This window comes from Onychomys torridus, chromosome 10, assembly GCF_903995425.1.
Source record: "Onychomys torridus chromosome 10, mOncTor1.1, whole genome shotgun sequence".
In the NCBI taxonomy this organism is placed as follows: Eukaryota; Metazoa; Chordata; class Mammalia; order Rodentia; family Cricetidae; genus Onychomys; species Onychomys torridus.
The window spans coordinates 9,225,422-9,245,281 of record NC_050452.1 but is presented as its reverse complement, the minus strand read 5'-3'; the positions used below and the strand labels follow the sequence as shown (position 1 = coordinate 9,245,281).

General features: G+C 38.1%; 1 protein-coding gene across 1 annotated transcript in view; it reads right to left on the bottom strand.

The window, feature by feature from the left end:
* Ehbp1 (EH domain binding protein 1) overlaps positions 1 to 19,860 on the bottom strand; it is a 286,967-nt gene that overhangs the window by 81,715 nt on the left and 185,392 nt on the right. The window contains exons 12-14 of the mRNA XM_036201513.1: positions 11,064 to 11,242; positions 10,413 to 10,461; positions 5,252 to 6,142 (exon numbers count right to left, since the gene is read on the bottom strand). Coding sequence (XP_036057406.1) covers positions 5,252 to 6,142; positions 10,413 to 10,461; positions 11,064 to 11,242 — 1,119 coding nt within the window. The remainder of the gene's footprint in view (positions 1 to 5,251; positions 6,143 to 10,412; positions 10,462 to 11,063; positions 11,243 to 19,860) is intronic.

The window sequence follows — 19,860 nt, the reverse complement described above, 5'->3', positions numbered from 1 at the left end:
GGTTGGTTATTCCAGACAGGGGTTCTCTGTAGCCCTGGAATTCACTTTGTAGACTAGGCCTGCCTCAGATTCAGAGATCTGCCTGCCTGTCTCCTAAGTGCTGGGATTAAAGGCGTTCATCACCATGCCCAGCCAGAAGCTAGTTCTTAAAAGATATATTAAACAAAAGCACCATATCCATATTAGTCTCAGAATTTAAGAATCGGACAGATCTTAGCTCCATTTTTTTAATTAGAGGCAAGTTACTCAGTATCTCTATGCCTGTTTCCTCCTGTGTAAAATGGGCATCAGAGTAGACCAGCTCTCACAGCACAGTGTAAGCAAGTGACATAAAAACAGTGGCACATGGGAAGACAAGAGGAAGATGAAATATTATTGTATGATAACCCCATCAATTTCTCTATCTTAGAAATAAAGGGATTGACCTGCCTGAAGACCCATAGTGTCTAAATTCTCCAGTCCACAACCCCAAGCTGCCACACAATATGTTTTGATCTTAAAAGCACATAAACACTTGGTTTCACATTCAAAATGTATTTCATTTTTATTACAGGGATTTTAGAAAACAAATACAAGTAAAAATAACAGTAATTTATAGTTATGGCACCCAGAGATCATTACTGTAGCATCTCACCCACTTTTCTATACTGTGCTCACATTATATACCTAGCCTCATCACATTTGTTTTACTTAATATTTGATTGCAAGGAAGTATTTTCTCATGACCATATGTATTTCTCTTGAAAACATGATTCTTAACAGGCTGCTACACATTCTATTATATAGATACATAGTACTTTATTGTACTGGATATATGGGGTGTTGGCAAGTTTTTCATTACCATAAATGCTTTTATGAACATCTTTATATATGTGTTGATCTTACTTTCTTAGGTAACATTTCTGAGAGTAATATATTAGGTTTTGGTGGTACAAGCGACTGATTTAGGTCATTGTGCTACATCCCAGCCATATTTAATTTTATTTTGAAATACAGTCTTGATAAGTTACTCAGGCTGGCCTCAAGTTTGTGGTCCTCCTGATGAAGTTTTCAGATAACCTGTGATTGACAGCCACAAGCTTTTTTTTTTTTTTTTTTTTTTTAAAGAGTTCAAATAATTCTCTTGCCTAAGCTTCCCATATAACTGGGACTCAGTTGTGAGTCATTGAGTCTGGCCAACATAAACATTTTTTAGTGTCTGTGTATGTGTGTGTGTGTGTGTGTGTGTGTGTAAGTGTATGCACATAAGTGTGCATGTGGAGGCCAGAGGTCAAGTTAGGTGTCCCCTGATTACTTTCTACCTTATTTTTACAGACATGACTCTGGTCTCTCCCACAGCTTGGCTAGGCTAGCAGCCTGTGAGTCCCAGGATCAGTCTGCCTTCTCCTTTCCAGCACCAGGATGACAGATGCACACTTTCCCACTCAGCTTTTAATGTGAGCCTTGGGGATCCATACTCAGGAGTTCATACTTCCTCAGCCCCAACACCAACATTTCTATGGTAACTTGATACACATTGCTAAGATGCCCTTCAGCCAACTGACTCTGCCTCCGTAGTGACAGGATTACAGGCATGAGTTACCACATCTGGCCTGACCCTCTTCAGAACTTGGAGATCACAGAGCATGGCCAAAGGACAATCACACAGCACTAGGTCGGTGGTGACCATCACCATCCTGTGTAGCACTCTAATCGTGTGCATGGACTCACAGCATAATCGAATTCTAGAGTTAAGTGGGTTCTTAGATATTAGTTCATTTAACCTCTGTGGAAAATGAAACTGACAATTTAAAATGCCAGGTAATATCACACTGTTAATTACTTCAGGAAAATTCAAAATGAGAATTCAGGTTCTTAGATTATCCTAATTTAATGATTAATTAATTTCTATCTGTAAACACATTTGCCTCAAAATATAGTTTATAAGAAAAATCTGTGTTGGATAGAAAGAACTAAGGTTCATCAAACATGCATCTGTCATTCAGGAGATATTCATTGGGACTGTGTATAAGCTCTGTTCTATCATGAAACTTCAGGGAGATTCACTTACTTAGAACCTTTAAGACTGTCCTTTGCAGGAACAGAAACTTTGAAGGCTACAGTATTTTTTTTACTGTAAAAATTACCTCATATAATTGTGCAATTAATGGATTTCACTGTGATATTTCCATGCATGCATCATAAACTGTGCTTTGATCAATTCTGCCTTCTTGACTATTGTATTTCTTTGATTCTGACATTCCCATTTCCTTAGCACACGTCTGTAAACTCACCAACAACGGAACTTATGCAACCCAGTCATAGTCCAGACACAGCTGTCTGCCTGCACATCACATGGTATTGAAGACTGCATGACTGCAATACGGCTGTGCAGTCCTCCTTCACAATTAGTTCCCAGGTCCCTTGCAGACTTCATGCAGGTGTATGTACCAGTTATACAAAACAGCACAGTAGACAACCTATGTATGTACATCCTCCTGTACTAAAACACACAACCTTCACAATTTACAGACTAATGGAAGTAAGAGAGTCTGTGAAGTTTAATTCTGACAGTACTTTCCCCAATCACTCTGACTGTGGTTGGTTAAAACAGATGTGGACCCTGTGAATATGGCACTAACATACTAAATGAGAAAAGCACACAACTTCGGTTTATTTTCCAAGTAAAGTCAAGAAAACACTTTCATCAATTAGTATTGCTGACTCAGAAGACAATCTAAGATAGACAGGCTGTACTTCTTAAGTACTCAAATTTTTGGGCTCAGGATCTCTTTACATATGTGATTAACAGTTACTATGAATACCAAAGAGCATTGCTTGTGTGAAATATACCTATGGATCTTGGCTATTCTGGGGAAATTAAGAAATTTGAAAAATGTGTTTCATTTAGAAATATCCTAACACATTAAAATAGCAACATTTTAATTAAATCCATTGGCTTTAAAAACAAACACAAACTAATAAGGACTAGCACTTTCCATTTTCATTAAACAAAACAAAACAAAAAACAGCTAAGGACCAGTAAGATGGCCCAGTAAAAAAATAAATTAATTAAAAAAAAAAATCACTTGCTTTTAGCTTGATGACCTGAATTGGATTCTTGAAGCCTGTAGGGGAGATAACCAACTCTTGAAAGTTGTCTGTGCATGTCTGGTGTGTGTGTGTGTGTGTGTGTGTGTGTGTGTGTGTGTGATCTATAATAATAAAAACCTAAAAAAAAAAAAAAAAAAGAGCAGGAACTTCCTGATGCTTGTAGTCAATGTGCTGGAGTACAGGAATCATACAGCTTCAGAAAACATTATTTGTGAGAGGATAACAGTGATAAAGATAAATAATATCACAGAATGTAATTATTTTAATGTTGGGTATTACTTAAAAGGGGTTCAAAGAGCTTCATGGTCCCAGTTTTGTATTGTTTTCCAGTATTAGGAATTGATCCCAGGGCCTCACGCATACTGGGTAAAGACTCCTGCTCTGAGCTACATTCTCCAGGTTCTCAAATACTATGCTAAGAAATGCTTCAGAACTGTCATGCATTGGCACACAGAGAATTAGAAATACCTTACTCAGTTTAGTTTGCTTAAAAATTGTCTTTTTAAATGATCATGCAAATGTATTGAAAATGTAGTTGAAGCCTGGCTTCAATCCCAATCACAACACATACTGGGTGCAGTGGCTCATGTCTCTAATCCTAGCACTCAGGAAGTGAAGGTGGGCAGATCTACATAGTGAACTGGAGGCAACCTGAGATACATAAGACCCTGTCTAAGAAAGAAGGGCTGTGTGGGGTGGGAGATGAAGATCTATGTCTAAGTCTTAAAGAGAGCCTGCAATAACTATAAGAAAAAAATCCTCCTATGAAAATCATATTTTGGCCAGGGAGCAGCTGAATTATAAAGCGCCTGTCCCTTTATTACATAGGCACTGGAGTTAGATCCCTAGCATCCATGTGAAGACCCAGGTGAGTGTCTGTAAGACCAGCCTGGGGTGACAGACATAGGCAAATTTCTAGAGCCCACGGGCCAGTAAGCCCAAAGGAACTGATGAGCCCCAAGTTCAGTAAAGGACCCTGTCTCAAAAATAAAGTCGAGAGGCAGAGGGAAAGATTCTTGCCATTGCCTCCTGGCTTCCATGTATTCACAAACACATTGTAAAGACACCCCATATACATATATACAGTAGACGGAATGAAAATAAACTTAAGAGAAAAAGAAAAGCAGGTGCCATAGTTTATTGGCAAAGTTTTTATTGTTCTACTGAAATGTCTCTCTCTCCTCTCTGCCCCCATATCTGACAGTACCAAAGGATCAATAACAAATATCATGGGTGGCAGTTCAACGCTGTTATATTTCCCTTGTGGTAAGAAATATGGATGTTACTAGAATTGTTATTTTAATTATTTCAAAGCAGGGTTTCATTATTTAGCCCAGGATAGCCTGGTTATTTGCTATGTAGGCCAGGATTGTCTCAAACTAATGATTCTCCTGTCTCAGACTGCTGGTATTATGTACTGTCCTGCCTTGAAGGCAATGAATTTAAGACAAAAGTAATGATATAACTGACAATGTAATTCTATTGCCACTAAAATATCTAAGGACAATGCTTTGAATGGAAAGCACATAATCTGCATATATATTTTAGAATTAGGTTTGCATTAAACGCAATAATGAAATGTACTTGATCTTCAGTTTGAGATAGGGCTTTATACATCCAAGGGTGGACTTGAACTCTTGGCTCTTCTGCATCAGAGTCCCAAGTATTAGGACTACAGGAGGATGTACCATGCCAAACTTTTTGACAGTCTAATGGTAAACACTCTTTATTATAAATAATATTAAAAAACTATTTATTTTTATGTGTATACATGTGAGCCTGTATGAGTTTATGTCTACAACATGCATGCAAGATAAGTGCCGAGGCAAGAAAGTGTGAGACTCCCGGACCAGAGCTCCAGGGAGCGAGAGTCACCATATAGGGCTGGGACCTGAACTCAGGTCCTCTGGAAGAGAAGTAAATGCTATTTTGAGAAATATTTTGAGAAAGCTGACACTCCTTGTCCTTTAACCTCAAAGTTGGGCTTACAAAACCATAATACAAACTTTAAATACATAGCAGGTATAGTTTTAAATTTTTTCTGATAAATGAGACCTTGCTTTTACTCATGTATAACATCCTTATCTATCAACACAAAAGAATAAAAAGACAGAATAGCTGTTTACTAAACGTATACCCATCCTTCCGGCCCACTTACCTGTACTGCTCTGGTGGAGGGATCAGCATGATTTAAAGTGTTTCTGTCTGAATCCGGATCAGACTCTGCCTGCCGCAGAGAAGCACAGACATTTTTCGTGAAGTCTGCATCTCTACTGTATGAATATCCAAGTTTAGAAGGAGGGGATAAACTTGGCTTTTTGACAGCTGATTCGCCATCCGATCTGCATTCTGAAGGTCTGGAATTTTCTATTTTCTCTTGTTCCCAATCACTGCTGGTGTTTACAGTCTGAAGCTTTTGCTCACAAACTGAGGGTGGAGACACATCCTTCTTTTTACCACTGACATGCAAGTCATTTAACTCTAAGTTCTCAGCTTTCAGTGGCCTCTTCTTGCCTAATAAAACCAGTGCTTGGGCTGCATCGGTACTAGAACTTAACCCAGGGTCATCGGACCCTGAAGTCCTTCCTGAGCTCTGCTGGGACTTTTGGGGTTCTGTGTCACTTTTAGTCCTGTGGCAGGAAGGGGAGGCTGTGCTTGGACTAAGGTGGTCATCTGGAGTCTGGTGCTCACTTTCTGACCCTCCCACTCCACTATCAGTTACAAACACTGAGTCGTCCTGAGGCAGGAAGTCCACTGCCCCGCTGGCTGGCCGCTGCAACTCAGGCTCCCGTTTCAGATCGCTCAGCTCGGCATAGAATTTTTCTTGATCAACAGAACTGTTTGTATCTGTTTCATAATTTCCAACTTTATATGTACTTTTACTGCTGTTTTCTTCTATCTGAACCACATTTAGCTCTTGACCGCTAAAATGTGCCCTTATTTGATAGAGATAAGTCATAACAGTCAGTTTGTCAGGGATTGCTAATAACACCATATCAGAAGGTTCCAGTAAACGGGAAATTCCAATGCTGGCAAATCCATCGTAAGCCTTCAAAGAGAAGAAGGGACAAACAAACTGATATACTGAACAGCTCAGACATGTATTTTAAAGAGAGCAAAACTCTAAAGCGTCTTGTTATTGTAGGGCACATAAAATTACCAATATTATGCCACAGGAAAAGAATCAAATTTCGAGTGAAAAGGAGAAAAGGGGGAAATCCTATTAATAAAATATTCATCCACAAGCAAAAGATAAGCAAAACTGTGAGCTAAACAGAAATGTCGGAATAAAATTTAAGATGAGGACTGAGGTATGAAGAAATGTTCGATTAATGTGTCCCCAGCTTTTACCATCCCTCTTCACCCCTTTTCTGTGGGCATGTAATTACAGCGACAAAGTTCTAGGCACATCCACAGAACTAATTTATACGATTTGGTTTAAAATACAAACAAAAACAAAAAACAAACTATTTAATCTTAGAAGCATAGAAACCTTTTAAAATACACACTTAGGGTTGGTTTTCATAACAAGGATAGGGACTTTATTTTTACTTCATTTGTTCTGGAAAGGATGAAATGTTTTGAATACTGCAACATAGCTGAGCCTGTGAGGCTGCATTGTATTATTTTGTTAGCCTTTAAATGACTGTGGCACATCAGGTTTTTCTAGTTTTGAAGAACCAAAGCTGTTTCTCAATTTACAATTAATTATTACTATCCTGAACTAACCCCTTGAACCAGCACTGTGCCACTAGGAAGCATTCAAAGTCTCCCTGAAGGTTTAGGTAGACATTCAGAAAGGAAGGATTCTGCATATACACTATTGCTTTTACATGTTAACAATCTCTGTTCTTGACAACCAGTTGCATTTAGGAGCACACTGAATGTTTCTCTAAGAAATGCTAGGAAATTATTTAATCAAAAGATTTTTTTTTGTGCTTTTATAGCAAATTTCTGCCTCTGAATTTAATCTGTATTCTTTCTATAACTTTAACAAATGTGAGAAAGAAAATGAAAAATAAATTGTGCTATTAAGACCTATTCAATTTCCACAGTTGAATGCCTTGTAATATGGACACTTTCAAATATCTACGGAAGAGGTGGCTCAGTTGGTGAGCATGTATAGACTTGTTTGCTCTTTTACATGTTTTAAGAAAATTAAAGTCATTTTCTCCCTTGTGTGTCTTGACTACCTGACTGACAGACATCAACAGCAGGCCATCAGGAAAAGCACCACAGGCAGTATTCTGAGCATTTCCTAATTACCTAAAACGAGGACATATTGGTTCAGTTCAGACGCCACAGGTAAATACCCCTTGTGTTGAGTTCTTTCTCTAGACCTGAAAAGATGATTAGCTGCCTTGAGAGGAAACTCCTGCTGGTGTTTTGCTTCACACAGCAATTCATTTTATGCATACTAATTGTATTTAAAAACAAACCAGGTTTCTTACATATGGGATAAAAATTTTGGCAAAGAATTTTCCCACAGGTTAAACTTCTGCTATGGTCAATCGTGTTGTGACTGTGTGAAGAACAAAGACAGGGTTTTGTTTGTTTAAAAATATTTTTAAAAAATCACTTCCATCTATCACCTATCGTGTGTGTGTGTGTGTGTGTGTGTGTGTGTGTGTGTGTGTGCGCGCGCGCGCGCGTTTTCACTGGGAGACGGGGTGCACAGTTGCCACAGTGGGTATGTGCTGGTCCAAGGATAACCTGTGAGAGTACGTTCTCTTTCTACCACCTGAGTCTCTGGGACAGAACTCAGGTTGTCGGGGCATGGCAACAGACACCTTTACCACTGAGTCATCACCAGCCAAGGATTTTGTCAAAGGAAATTGTCTTATTTATTCTGAGGTATTAATTTAGTTAAGGAAGAGTCACTGACAATTATATTACAAATAAAAGTGGAACTTAAGACAAAGGTTTTGTTTCTTGCATACTCTAAGTGCAATTGACAGCACAAGGTTACCAGGGAGAATGTTGTAAAACGGGAAATAATCTACAGGTAGCAACTAAGATTCTCAATGTAGGGTATCATGTAATGTAACACTATAACTATGTATGCTGACATGTACTGAATAGTGTAAGAAAAGAATCAGTGTTAAAAACCTTATTAAAAATCATGGTTAACTGCCACAGAAGACCTATTTAATATCAGGGGATTGAACTGGTATCCAGCCATGCTAAACATTTAGTTAGCTACATTGCTCGTCTCAAGAAAACATGTAAATGGAATATTCTTCCCTATGCAGTAATATGTAAACTCACATATAAGTCTATGTTACCTAGACCTTAGTGAGATTCTATTTATAATTTAAAAAATATATATAGTTAGGCAAAATCAATAGTTTCCTTTTCAAAAATTAGAATAGTAAAGGAAAGCTCTATTTAAAAAGTAATCATTATTTAATTGATAGGGTCTTGCTCTATTGCCCAAGCTAGTCTTGAACTCATGAGCTCAAGAGTTTTCCTGCCTTATAGGTGTGTGACACAAGTGACTGGCCATTAGCAGTTCATTTTACAATGCTGATATCTGCATTTAAATTGGGTTGGCACTTTATTCAAATGCAGGGAAAGGAAGATAAAGAAATGTCACCTCTATGGATATAGTCTAATTAATGAGAAAAAGGCAATTCCCTTTAATAAACACGGGCTTTTTAAAATTATGTAAGAAGTAATTCGTGAGAAGGATTTACTTTGTAGAATGCCTACCAGAAGGTGCTGGTTACTGACCCCAGAGCCTTCAAGTTCTCTTCTTCTTAGTTAAATTCCCAGCCCCCAAAAGGCAATCTCTATGAAGAATAGGGAGTAATTTTCAAAGACTATCCCTTTGGGGTTGCATATTTCTATTCACAAAAAAAAAATGACAGTTTTAAGTGTATTATAACTCTACAACTCACATCAAGCAAAAATTTTGCTTTGATTTAAATTCCTGTTAATTAAACTTCTACCAAGATTCTAAGATTTTAAAAAAAAGTGATAGTTCCTCTAATTTAATGATTTAAAGTATATTAAATTTTTTGTCCCAGCCAGAGGTTATTTACCACCTTGCTCTCTGAGATCTTTGGCAATGGATTCCCTTCTGAGATTAACGTTGTATAGCATAAAGCATACAAAGTACAAAGGGCCAGATATACTAAAAGTCAACTATTAAAATATAAAACTTAATTTGGAAAACAGTAAAATATGGTTTAGTTAACACATTAATTAATATGTGCGAATATATACACATATGCACACAAATACACAATGCCTCGTAGCTCAGGCTGACCAAGGACCTTGAACTAATCCTCCTGCTTCCAAGCCCGAAGTGCTGGGATGACAGGAGTGTGCTCCCATGGTCAGTCAGCAATCACTAATCTGAAGAAGTCCTAAACTCTCATCTGTAGAGCTCTCCAACAAGTGTCCTAAGATAGGAAGAGATGTGATTTCTAGAGGTGACAAAACCTTTGGCATGGCTACTATAACTGTGATTTGTCACCACCTTCACAACTGAAGGAAATACAAAAGTTCAGTCACAGAATTGTGACACGATACATTATACAAAATATGTTTTCCTGCAACTGTGTTCAAGGACTTGCTGAATCCTATCTACAGACAGATTACAGATAGAATCTACAGGTTAAAAATGCCTATTCTAGGACAACAATAGCATTGGTTTTCAGTTGAGAAATTCAATACAAACACTGAGTATGTACTGTGAGCAGAGCTTGACAGTGCCTTCTCTGCACATAGACTGTACCGCACAGGAGATAAACGCATTCACCAGCCTTAGCCCCAGTCAGCTGGCCCACGAGGCACCAGCAAATCTTCTCTATGCAGCTGTCCTGAGGCTGATGGGATCAACTCCTCACATGCCAGTTGGGAAGTTCTGATCAATTATATAATTACATATGGATAGAAAGTGAAGGAAGAACCATTGTTTATCACTGCTTTGCATTTATAAGCCTGTGTGTTCTTTTTTGCTTACCCCTTGGGTTCCTGCTTTCATCTCCTAAAATATTTTTCTAAAATGACATAATAATTATGAAAGCTTTGGGTATATTCTTCAAAAACTCAATGTTGCACTAAAAGCAATACGGCTTATAAAATACTTAACAGTTCACGATGAGCATGCACTGGCTCTGATATCTGCTTCGCATTGTGATCTGTAGAGTCCATGACAAACCAGAGGAAGGTCTGCATCTAATTTCAACTGCAGGAAGCAGTCCAGCTCAGTGAGCTGCAGTGACGACCTCATCCACACCATGCCCTTTCTCGAATGAGTACAGACTGGCAGTGCAGCCAGCACTGGAACGGTGTCCTGTGGCAACACTTACCTTTTTGTTGTTTTCTTTAATATCTTGAGGGTTCAGAGACTTGTAGTCACTAAGGGAGAAAATGGCACAGTGGGAATATGTAACATTTGATAAAAATAACTGTCAAACAAACTGGATCTAAAAATCTGATATTCAGTAATACCAAAGGGTAACTAGCAATTTCATAAGCAGTTCAATCAACAAAACTAATAGTGTGGGAAAGTATGGAAATAAAAAAGTAAACAAACAGTGATTACATGTTTCATTGCCTGAAGCTTTCAATCTAAAAGAGCAGTTAAGGCAGAGGAGTGGAGACTAGCTTTACTAAGGAAATTTACCATGAGATAATCCCTTCTTAGCAATATACAAAGAGCTACAGGCTTTATTTGTCTCTTATTTGAACACTAATAAAAATTTCATAATAAAGTCAGTTTTTTAATAAGATTAATGAGAAAAATCAATTTTAAAAAACAGAAAAAAACATTTTTAGGTACTGAGAAAAAGTTTGGTCTCCTGGCATATACTTCTCAAAAAAAAAAAAAAAAAGAAGAAGAACGTTCTATAGTTCAAAAACAGAGATAGTCACGTATTTTAGGACACATGCTAAGGAATTATTCCGTGTTCTTTTAAGAATGCCTGTTACTTACAAATATTTATGTCATTTCTACTTACATTAAGTCCGGTCTAAAGTGGTGTAAGATCGCACAAAAAGATAAGCCGTTTCTCCACGATGTGGTAAAGTTGGTGATTTTCACACCCCGGTAGTTTTTGGTAACTTCTTTGCACCATGCAAGCAAGGACTGACTAGCATTCGGTTTTTGCCCCAGAACAGGACTTGGTATTGGGCTTGGCTAGAACGTAAGAAAGAAAGAAAACAGGAGTGGGAAGGGACATTAGAAGAACTTAATGGAAGATAAAAATTAACATTAATTGACCTAACTAGATCATTTGAAACCTTTGATGTCAGTGTAGGTCCTTCAGAACTGTCAATTCACGACAACTGTTACCTCTGAGCGTGAGACATAAATCTTAAGTTATTATCTTCAGTTTTTGCCCATGGCATTTGCTTGACAATGAGGTAGATAAGCAACATTTTAAACTTTGGTAAGAACAAGTCATGAGTGTCTTTGATGAAAACATTATGTTAAAATATTTGAATAGTTCAGGCTAAATAGCTGTGCAACTCTTACATACTAAAGAAGGTTTCCCAAATGCAATCATAAATAAGATTGGATAAAAGAATGCAAAAGTCTAACTGCAGCAGACTGCAGTGCTGCAACTATTTTCAGGTCTTGAGAAGTCAGTCACAGTAAGTCTAAAGTACAGAACAACACAAGGATAACCATATTCAAACATGCTACCTAATACATTTAGTAACAGTGATCATTTTAATTATCAGCAATAGGCGCATTTCAGTGTCAATAGCACACAATAGTATATATTTTGGATATGCTCAAAATATCTCCAAATTATTACTGAGAGTAACTTTTGAATAGTAGAGTTCATTGTTTGTGTTTAAATCTGAAGAACATGTTTCCTTTTGTCCATATGTTTAACACCAAGAAGGTCATAGAACTAAGACTATATTGTAAGATTTTAATTTTAAAATGCTTACTTAAGACAGATCAATGATCAATGGTAGGTCAGTGCCAAACTGTTAAAATAATCAACTAGAAATCACCAAATATATAATTTCTCATTTCTATTATCAGATTAACAAAGCATTATATAAATAATCACAGACCTAGCAAAGATCTATTCTTTAAATGATCACCTCTACAAAACAAATTCTAAACAGTTCACTTTTAGATTCATTTATGTGTAAGAGTGTTTATGTGCTTGGTAACCCCAGAGGTCAGAAGAGGGTGTAGCATCCCTTGAAAAGGGAGTTAGGGATGATTGTGAACCATGTGGATTTGGGGAGCTGAACCCCGGTTCTCTGCATGAGTAACAAGTGATCTCAACCTCTGAGCCATCTCTCCAGACCCTAAACAGTTCACTAATCATAAAAAACAGCTGGTGAAAAGACTCAGTAGATAAAGGTATGTGCGGACAAGCCTTCTGACCTGAGTTCAATTCCTGGAACCCACATAGTAGGAGCGAGGAGAGTTGTGCAAGTTATCTTCTGATATCCACCCAACAGACACACGCGCGCACACACACACACACACACACACACACACACACACACAAAATGTAATAAACAAATTTGGATTGATTCAACCCAATATAACATACGTAAAATTGATTCCAAATCTAAGACATTTACTTTAACCATTTAATTTTCAACTAATGTGTGAAAAAAAAGTAAATGGTCTACAGTGACTTTCAAATCCTTCTGGTCATTTATACTGATTTAGATTGACTTAAAGTGCTATGATTAGGCACACATATTTTTCTAAATTTCTTATTTATTTTCCTATCACTTAAATAATTATCTTGGTTATAATATTTTCCATATAAAATTGCTAAAAAAAAAAGTCTAGAAGCATCTGAGAATAGGGTATATGTCCGGTAGATAATCTGCAATTATCTTTACACTGACTTATTTGAAACATATGCCAATATAATCATGAATGTATTCCTATCTCTAAGAAGGCTAGGAGAACTAAGCTAAAATTTGGATTTGTTCTGGCCAGAAACCTGTGTTAATAAGAACAATTCACTTCCCAAGGAAGTCACACGCAATGAGAAAACTGATGAAATTACAAGCTCTGTAAATGATCATGTTAGTTTGCAGAAAGACAATTAGCAGAGCTACTAAATGAATTATAAAGCTGTTGTCCTTTTATCTAATATTCTGCAGAGGATCACAAAGAATTAACAAATCACTTAAAGTGTCGACATGTAGCTAGATGAGACAGTTCATTTTTTATTCTAGTCATGAAGTGGGTTATTTGATTTTGTGTCTCAGTTTCCTCATCTGTAAATGAGAACTCTAATGGTAACTATGTACAGGCAGACACAGATACACTGTGTCGTAGTAATAAGCCCTCCCTCCCCACTGCCTCTTACCTACCATTCTTTCCCTGGATCACTTTGAATAACACTCACCCTTTATTGCTTCTTACTTACTTGTTCCAGCCTTTGAGACATTCCTCCATTTCCTGGTACTCTCTGATATTTGAACACTGACCTTCAATATGGACTTCTCAGCTTACATATTCTGCCACCGTCATAATAGTACAACCCAGCTCCATCATCCAACCCTGACCCAGCACTCCTGACTCCTCCTAACTTGCTCTGATTCCCACAATATCCTTCTTCTTGTGTTCTATCTATTTGTTACACTTACTGGTTAGGATTTGTTTGATTGTACTAAATAAAAACTCTTTTAAGTCAAGACTTTCAATTTGCATTGTTTACTAACCTATCTTAGGTTTCCAGGTTAATTTCTGGTGCACAGTAAATAATCAGTAACTACTGTTAACTGATACAAAACACTTAACAAAAGACATGGTAGACTATTCAGTAAGTAACTGCAATTATCATACTGTTTTCATGCACCATCAGGAACATCACCATACAATATCAGCACTATATGTCACCATGTATCACCTGCATCATACTGTCATGCTCCATCAGCACCATACTACTACCACCACAACCATACCATCACCACACAGCATCAGCACCATACCATCACCATGCATAATCAGCACAGAATATTTTTTTTTTTTTTTGAAGCTCCTTTCTAATTTCAAAGACCATGAATTTGTTTAAGAAAATGAAGTGACTGGCAGGAGGAAGAGCTGGCCCTGAAGTCATATGAGCTGGAGAGCTGGCCCTGCCTCTCACCAGCTGTAGCACTCAGGAGAATGGCTCTTGAACCTCTCACCTGGGCAACACAGTAGAGCTGGCACTGGTGGTGTAGGTATGCATGAGCCAGCCCCAGGGCATTACAGCAGGAGAACTGGTTAAGTGTCTTGCTCATCACGCAAAGGGTGAGCTAGCCAGGGCAATGTTGGAGAGTTCACCCTGGTGGTGAGGAAGAGGGAGAGCTGATGGGCTGACCAACCCAGCAACTACCCAGGCCCAGAACCAGGGATATGAGTGGCTCCACCCCAACATCCATCCCATCTATGATCTGCTACAGCACAGGAAGGGGCAGGTCCTGTAGATCCAAAGCTGCAGGATCTCCATGACACAACACAAGGCAACAATAGGTTGTCTAAGGGGAGCCCCAGTGAGGGCCCAGCATCAATGGTGTAGCAGAAACCAGAGGCCTCAAGCCAGACCAATGACTCTTGGCCACAAACACTTGTAAGTAAAGACAGATGAATAAAAGGGTTTACTGCATGACCCGCTGTCACACTACGGCTTCCATGATGAGATTTATGACAAGATTTTTCATTTATTTTTTTTCTCTTAAATTTTATTTTATTTTATTTGGTGGGAGGGTTGCAAGAGAAGAGGGTAGATAAGAAAGGATGGGGTAATGAATGGGATTGAGATGCATGATGTGAAAGACACGAAGAATAAATAAAAAGAAAGTTTAAAAAAGAAAATGAGGTGATATTATTTTTATAAACAAAGCTTTAACTAGTAAATAATATATCTTGATATTTCCTGTGTGAAACAGTGTTCACACAATTTATCTGAGAAATAAGCTAATTTACTGTTTTCCAAAGAAAGGAAGATACCAAAATCTATCCATCAAAGGTAGAAATGAAGAGCTGGGCATGTTGTTGCACACCTCTAGTCCCAGCATTTGGGAGGCACAGGCAGCAGAACTGAGTCCAAGGCCAGCGTGGTCTACATAGTATGTTCCAGGATAGTTAGGACCACATGGAGAGACCTAGAGTCAAAAGGAAAAAAACAAGGTAGGAATGAACTTTCAAGCATAATTTTATTACATTAAAATAGCAGATTACTGCTAAAAATAAGGTCACTGAATTATTCTTCCTATCAAGAGCATCTCTTTCAGAAAACCTTCATGACTCACTGGGAAATCCCCTTAATTTTAGTAGCTATGAGCAACGGCAGTCCTGTTTCCTCTGGTTCTCCCTGGTCTGCAGTCTCCCTTCTCCCATGGGCACAGCCACACATGCCTTCAGGAATTTCTCTAGATGGCTTCCTTCCGATCCACACTTTGGGCTGATGCACTCTCATGTAGATGACTCCCAAACGCACATTTATGGTTCCAACTATCTCAAGATGACATTGTTGGCTGGCTGTCATTACTGCCATATAAAATTTGAACTCAGTATGTTTAAAAGCATAATTTTTCCTTGCAACCTGCTCATTTTCATTGTGTTTGACAACGATACTGCTATTATCCCAACTGTATGGATTTCAACCTCAGAATCACTTTCAAATTCTTCCTTTACATATCCTTTCTCACTAGTTTATTGAATGGCAATTATGTATTCATGTTATGGTGATGATCTTTTGTAATCTTGCAATCTATCACTTTTTGCCTTAGTCTTCCTTGTTGTAATTCTCTCTTTTCTGACCCATTATTAAAGCACAGTATTTTTTTTTTTTACAACACATCTAACATCTCTGGTGGTTCTCAACACATACCAAATGATATCACCACATTTCTGCACGCTAAGTGTACTTACTAGTATGACTCACCATTCTCTGTCTATGCTTTCCTGACTAGACCCCAGCTTCCCCATCTCCAGATTGTCATACAGATCATCACTTCCACCAGAGGAACTGCTGTCATACAAACTGTGACAACGCCACATCCTTCAAGATTCAATTTAACTGTCATTTGCTCAAAATCTCATCCTAACTCTCAGTTAGCAAGCAGGAACCCTGGCAATGTTCTTTTCATCCTGTGTCTCCTACATGACTTTTCTTTGTCTACACTACAATTTTTTTTTGTGGCTCTTACATATTTCTGACTACTCTATGATTTTCCATGGCTCTTACATGGTATTTCTGACTACATTGTGTCTGATTCTCTACAGAGCATCTTCTTAAGGTGATCATAAAATACATGCTGAGTATCAAACACATAGTTTACATATGCCACACAAGCCCTTTGTGATGGTCTTTTCCAAAACATAGTTGAGGAAACTTGGGCCACAAAGATAGGAAGTAGATGAATCTATATCATAGTGTCTCCATACCAAACCCCATGCCCTCCATATACACTTCACATTCCACGATACTGCGGCTTTAAGACCTCAGTAGACATTATACATCTCTTGAGACTAGCAGAGGTCTTAGTTAACTTCTTCAGAACTTGCATCACTGCTCTATAGATGCTAAATCAATTGGTTCAAGAAGTCACCAGGCACCTGCCTCACAATTTTGCTACTCCAGAGATTGAAATATGAGGATCATGAATTAGACCATCCCAGGCAACATAGCAGGATCTGGTCTTAGTACTACTGAAACAATCCAATAAAAACTACTCAAAACAATCTACTCAAAACAACTCAAAACTCAAAAGTTCCTCATAAACGTTTCTGTCCATTCTGTTGGGTGTAGCACAAATCTTAAAGGGTTTTATTAATAAAATCAAACTCAGAGCCAGGTATTGGGGTGAACACTGGAAGATCAGAGAAGCAGAACAAGCCACAGCTTCCTTACCTCTTCAGTTCCTCAGCTGATCCTGTTTCCTCAGACTGGAAGCCTCTCAGTCCTCACCCAAAATGAATCTCAGCTGAACTGTGCTGCTCAAAGCCTAAAAGCTTATCCAGCCAAATGCTGCTAGTTTCTGGTCTTCACGCCTTATATATCCTTCTACTTTCTGCCATCACTCCCTGGGATTAAAGGCGTGTGTCACCATACCTGGCTGTTTTCAACGTGGCCTTGAACTCACAGAGATCGAGAGGGATTTCTGTCTCTGGAATGCTAGGATTAAAGGCGTGAGTGCCACCATTTTCTAGCCTCTGTATCTAGTGGCTGTCCTGTTCTCTGACCCCAGATAAGTTTATTAGGGTGCACAATATTTTGGGGAACACAATACCACCACAGTTAGGCTTTAGATTTTAAACTAGAACCAGATAAGAACTAACTAAGGCCAGTTCAGTAAGATATGCACTATTACTGCTAAAGCTGATGAGTATTTTGGTCTTTATGTTGAGTCTTGGAGACTTTCCTCAATTATTGCAAATCGTGGTTAAAGAACATTGGCTAGATCTGATTTTAGCATTTGGTAAGCCGAGAATAACAGCAATGGTGAGAACAAGAACATCTGTATCTGTATTATTTGGGTATCTCTGTCCCTGTCCTCTTCCTCTCTCTTGCATCTCCAAAGTGACATCACTTCGTCTCTCTCCTCTCCCTCCCTTCTGCTCTCCTCCCTCTCCTCTCCCCCCCCCCCTCTTCTAAGTAAGGGCTCTCTAGTCCAGCCTCTGGCCTCACTATAGGGCCTTGAGCTCCTTATCCTCCTGCCTTACCAGAGAGCTGGGATTACAGGTGTAGTTCACCAGTATACACATGCTAGAGACCATACATGCAAGGCAAGCACTCTACCAAATGAGCCGTGTTCCTGGCACTCACTTTACTCGTACAGTAAAAGTGAAGTTGTATGACACTACCAGATAACTCTAAGATTCATACTGAGATTAAAACAATACTGACAAGTTTTAGATACATTAACATCTATTTTAAGAGCAGAAAATTATTAGAAAGTTTTTAACAGATCTCCAACAATGATCCTGAAGCACAGCTAAGTCAGACAGTAAATGAAAGTCAGCTCAAGGAGTGAGCCGGCAGAGCTGCACACTGGGCAGACTCACCTAGCAGTCTGAGCGCCGCTGCCTACCTCCCAAAGTCAAAGGACCAAAGGGAAACTGAAACAAAATATAACGCCACAGAAATAGGAGCTGGGTTCACTACCATCGAGCTTTACTGTGAGAGGGGAAGCCACAATGCCAGAGGGACATGTACCACACTCACAGATCAGAAATTCAGTTTTGAGAAGAAACTTAATTTTTCTCCTTGGAGGCTAATGGTTAAACTACTGGTTCTTTCTCACTGAAGAAACAGTCAAATTTATCCAATATATTTACCTTTTCCATGAGAAATACGTAGGGTAAATATGACCTCTTATTTGTGTCACAAGGCAACAGCATCTATTGTACAAATCACCCATGCTTGATGACCTGCACATAAACCTGAGGGCCTACGAATAAACTATAAATGCCAACTAGAAATAAATGTTCCTTCAGCTTCCTGTGCTTAGTATATGCTATACACAGTCAGATCCTTGGGAAACCCGAGGACTGGACACTACAACATCATATGCCCTATAAGCCTCTTCAGTCCCCATCTAGAGGACTCATCAACTTACTACCTGACAACAGCTATGTATTTATGACACAATACTGTGATGCTAAAACTAAAGATTCTTGTCCTTCTTAAAGTTAAACTTGGTGGTAAGCAACTATATGTATTTTTCTCTGATAAAAGGACTTGTACCCAAAAAATACAAAAAATTCTTAAGGCACAATAAGAAAATAAGGTCAACCAATATAATAATGGGCAAAAAATGAAAGAGCACTTTCAACTTTCTACTTGAATATAAAATGAAATCTAAGTATTTAGAAAACATGAAACTTGGCCTAATCACATGAGTTTTCAGAAAGCTGCACATGGTAGTAACACATGCTTTCCTTAGAAGGACTGACATTTTAACAGGTATTTTTAATTGAAATGATGCTAATGAGATTAAAACTATTAACTGGCAAGGATGTGGGAAAAAAGAATTTTCATTCAGAGTCCATAAAAAAATTCTGGTGACACCTATTCTGTTAAATTTTGAAGGCATGCACATACTATAACCCAACAATTCCTAGGTCTATATCCTACAGAAGTGCATGTTCACCTAGCCAAAGCAACACATGTATAGTGAAATATTTAAAACAGCACTGGTCATAATTTTCCACATATGAAACTATCACCAAACAATAGACCCTACCTAAAATACAAGAGGAGAAAAGAACAGACCTCAAACTTGAGTGAAAAAAAAAATCAGCGATTATATTAACATTTTTCATAGTGTATAATCACAATTTAACAACATGTGGAACATCTATATGAGTCCTGATATCTGTGTTTTCCACACAAGTAATGCAGAGTATAATAATGCCACACAGCCAAACCCAGGTATTACAAGACACTAACTACAACTGCCTCCTCTTAGACCAGACAGCAGACTCTGGGAAAATGGGAAACAAAACTGCTACAAAATATAGTATTTGTGTTTGTATATATAATAGTTTACCATAAAAATTTTTGATGAATATATTTTTAAAATTACTCAAATTTTATTCTCAAATGTCAGTTCATACAAACAATATTCTTTGTGAGTCCCAATGACACTAATATTATTCTTACAGTAAAATACACATAGCCTAATATTTATCATCTTAGCCTTTTAATAAGTGTAAAGTTCAAGGTTATAAATTCATCAATGGCATATTCATAACAACTATTCATTACCAGAAGTCTTTTCACTTTGCAAAATTGAGAAACTCTATGCCCTTAAGCAACAACTCCCCAT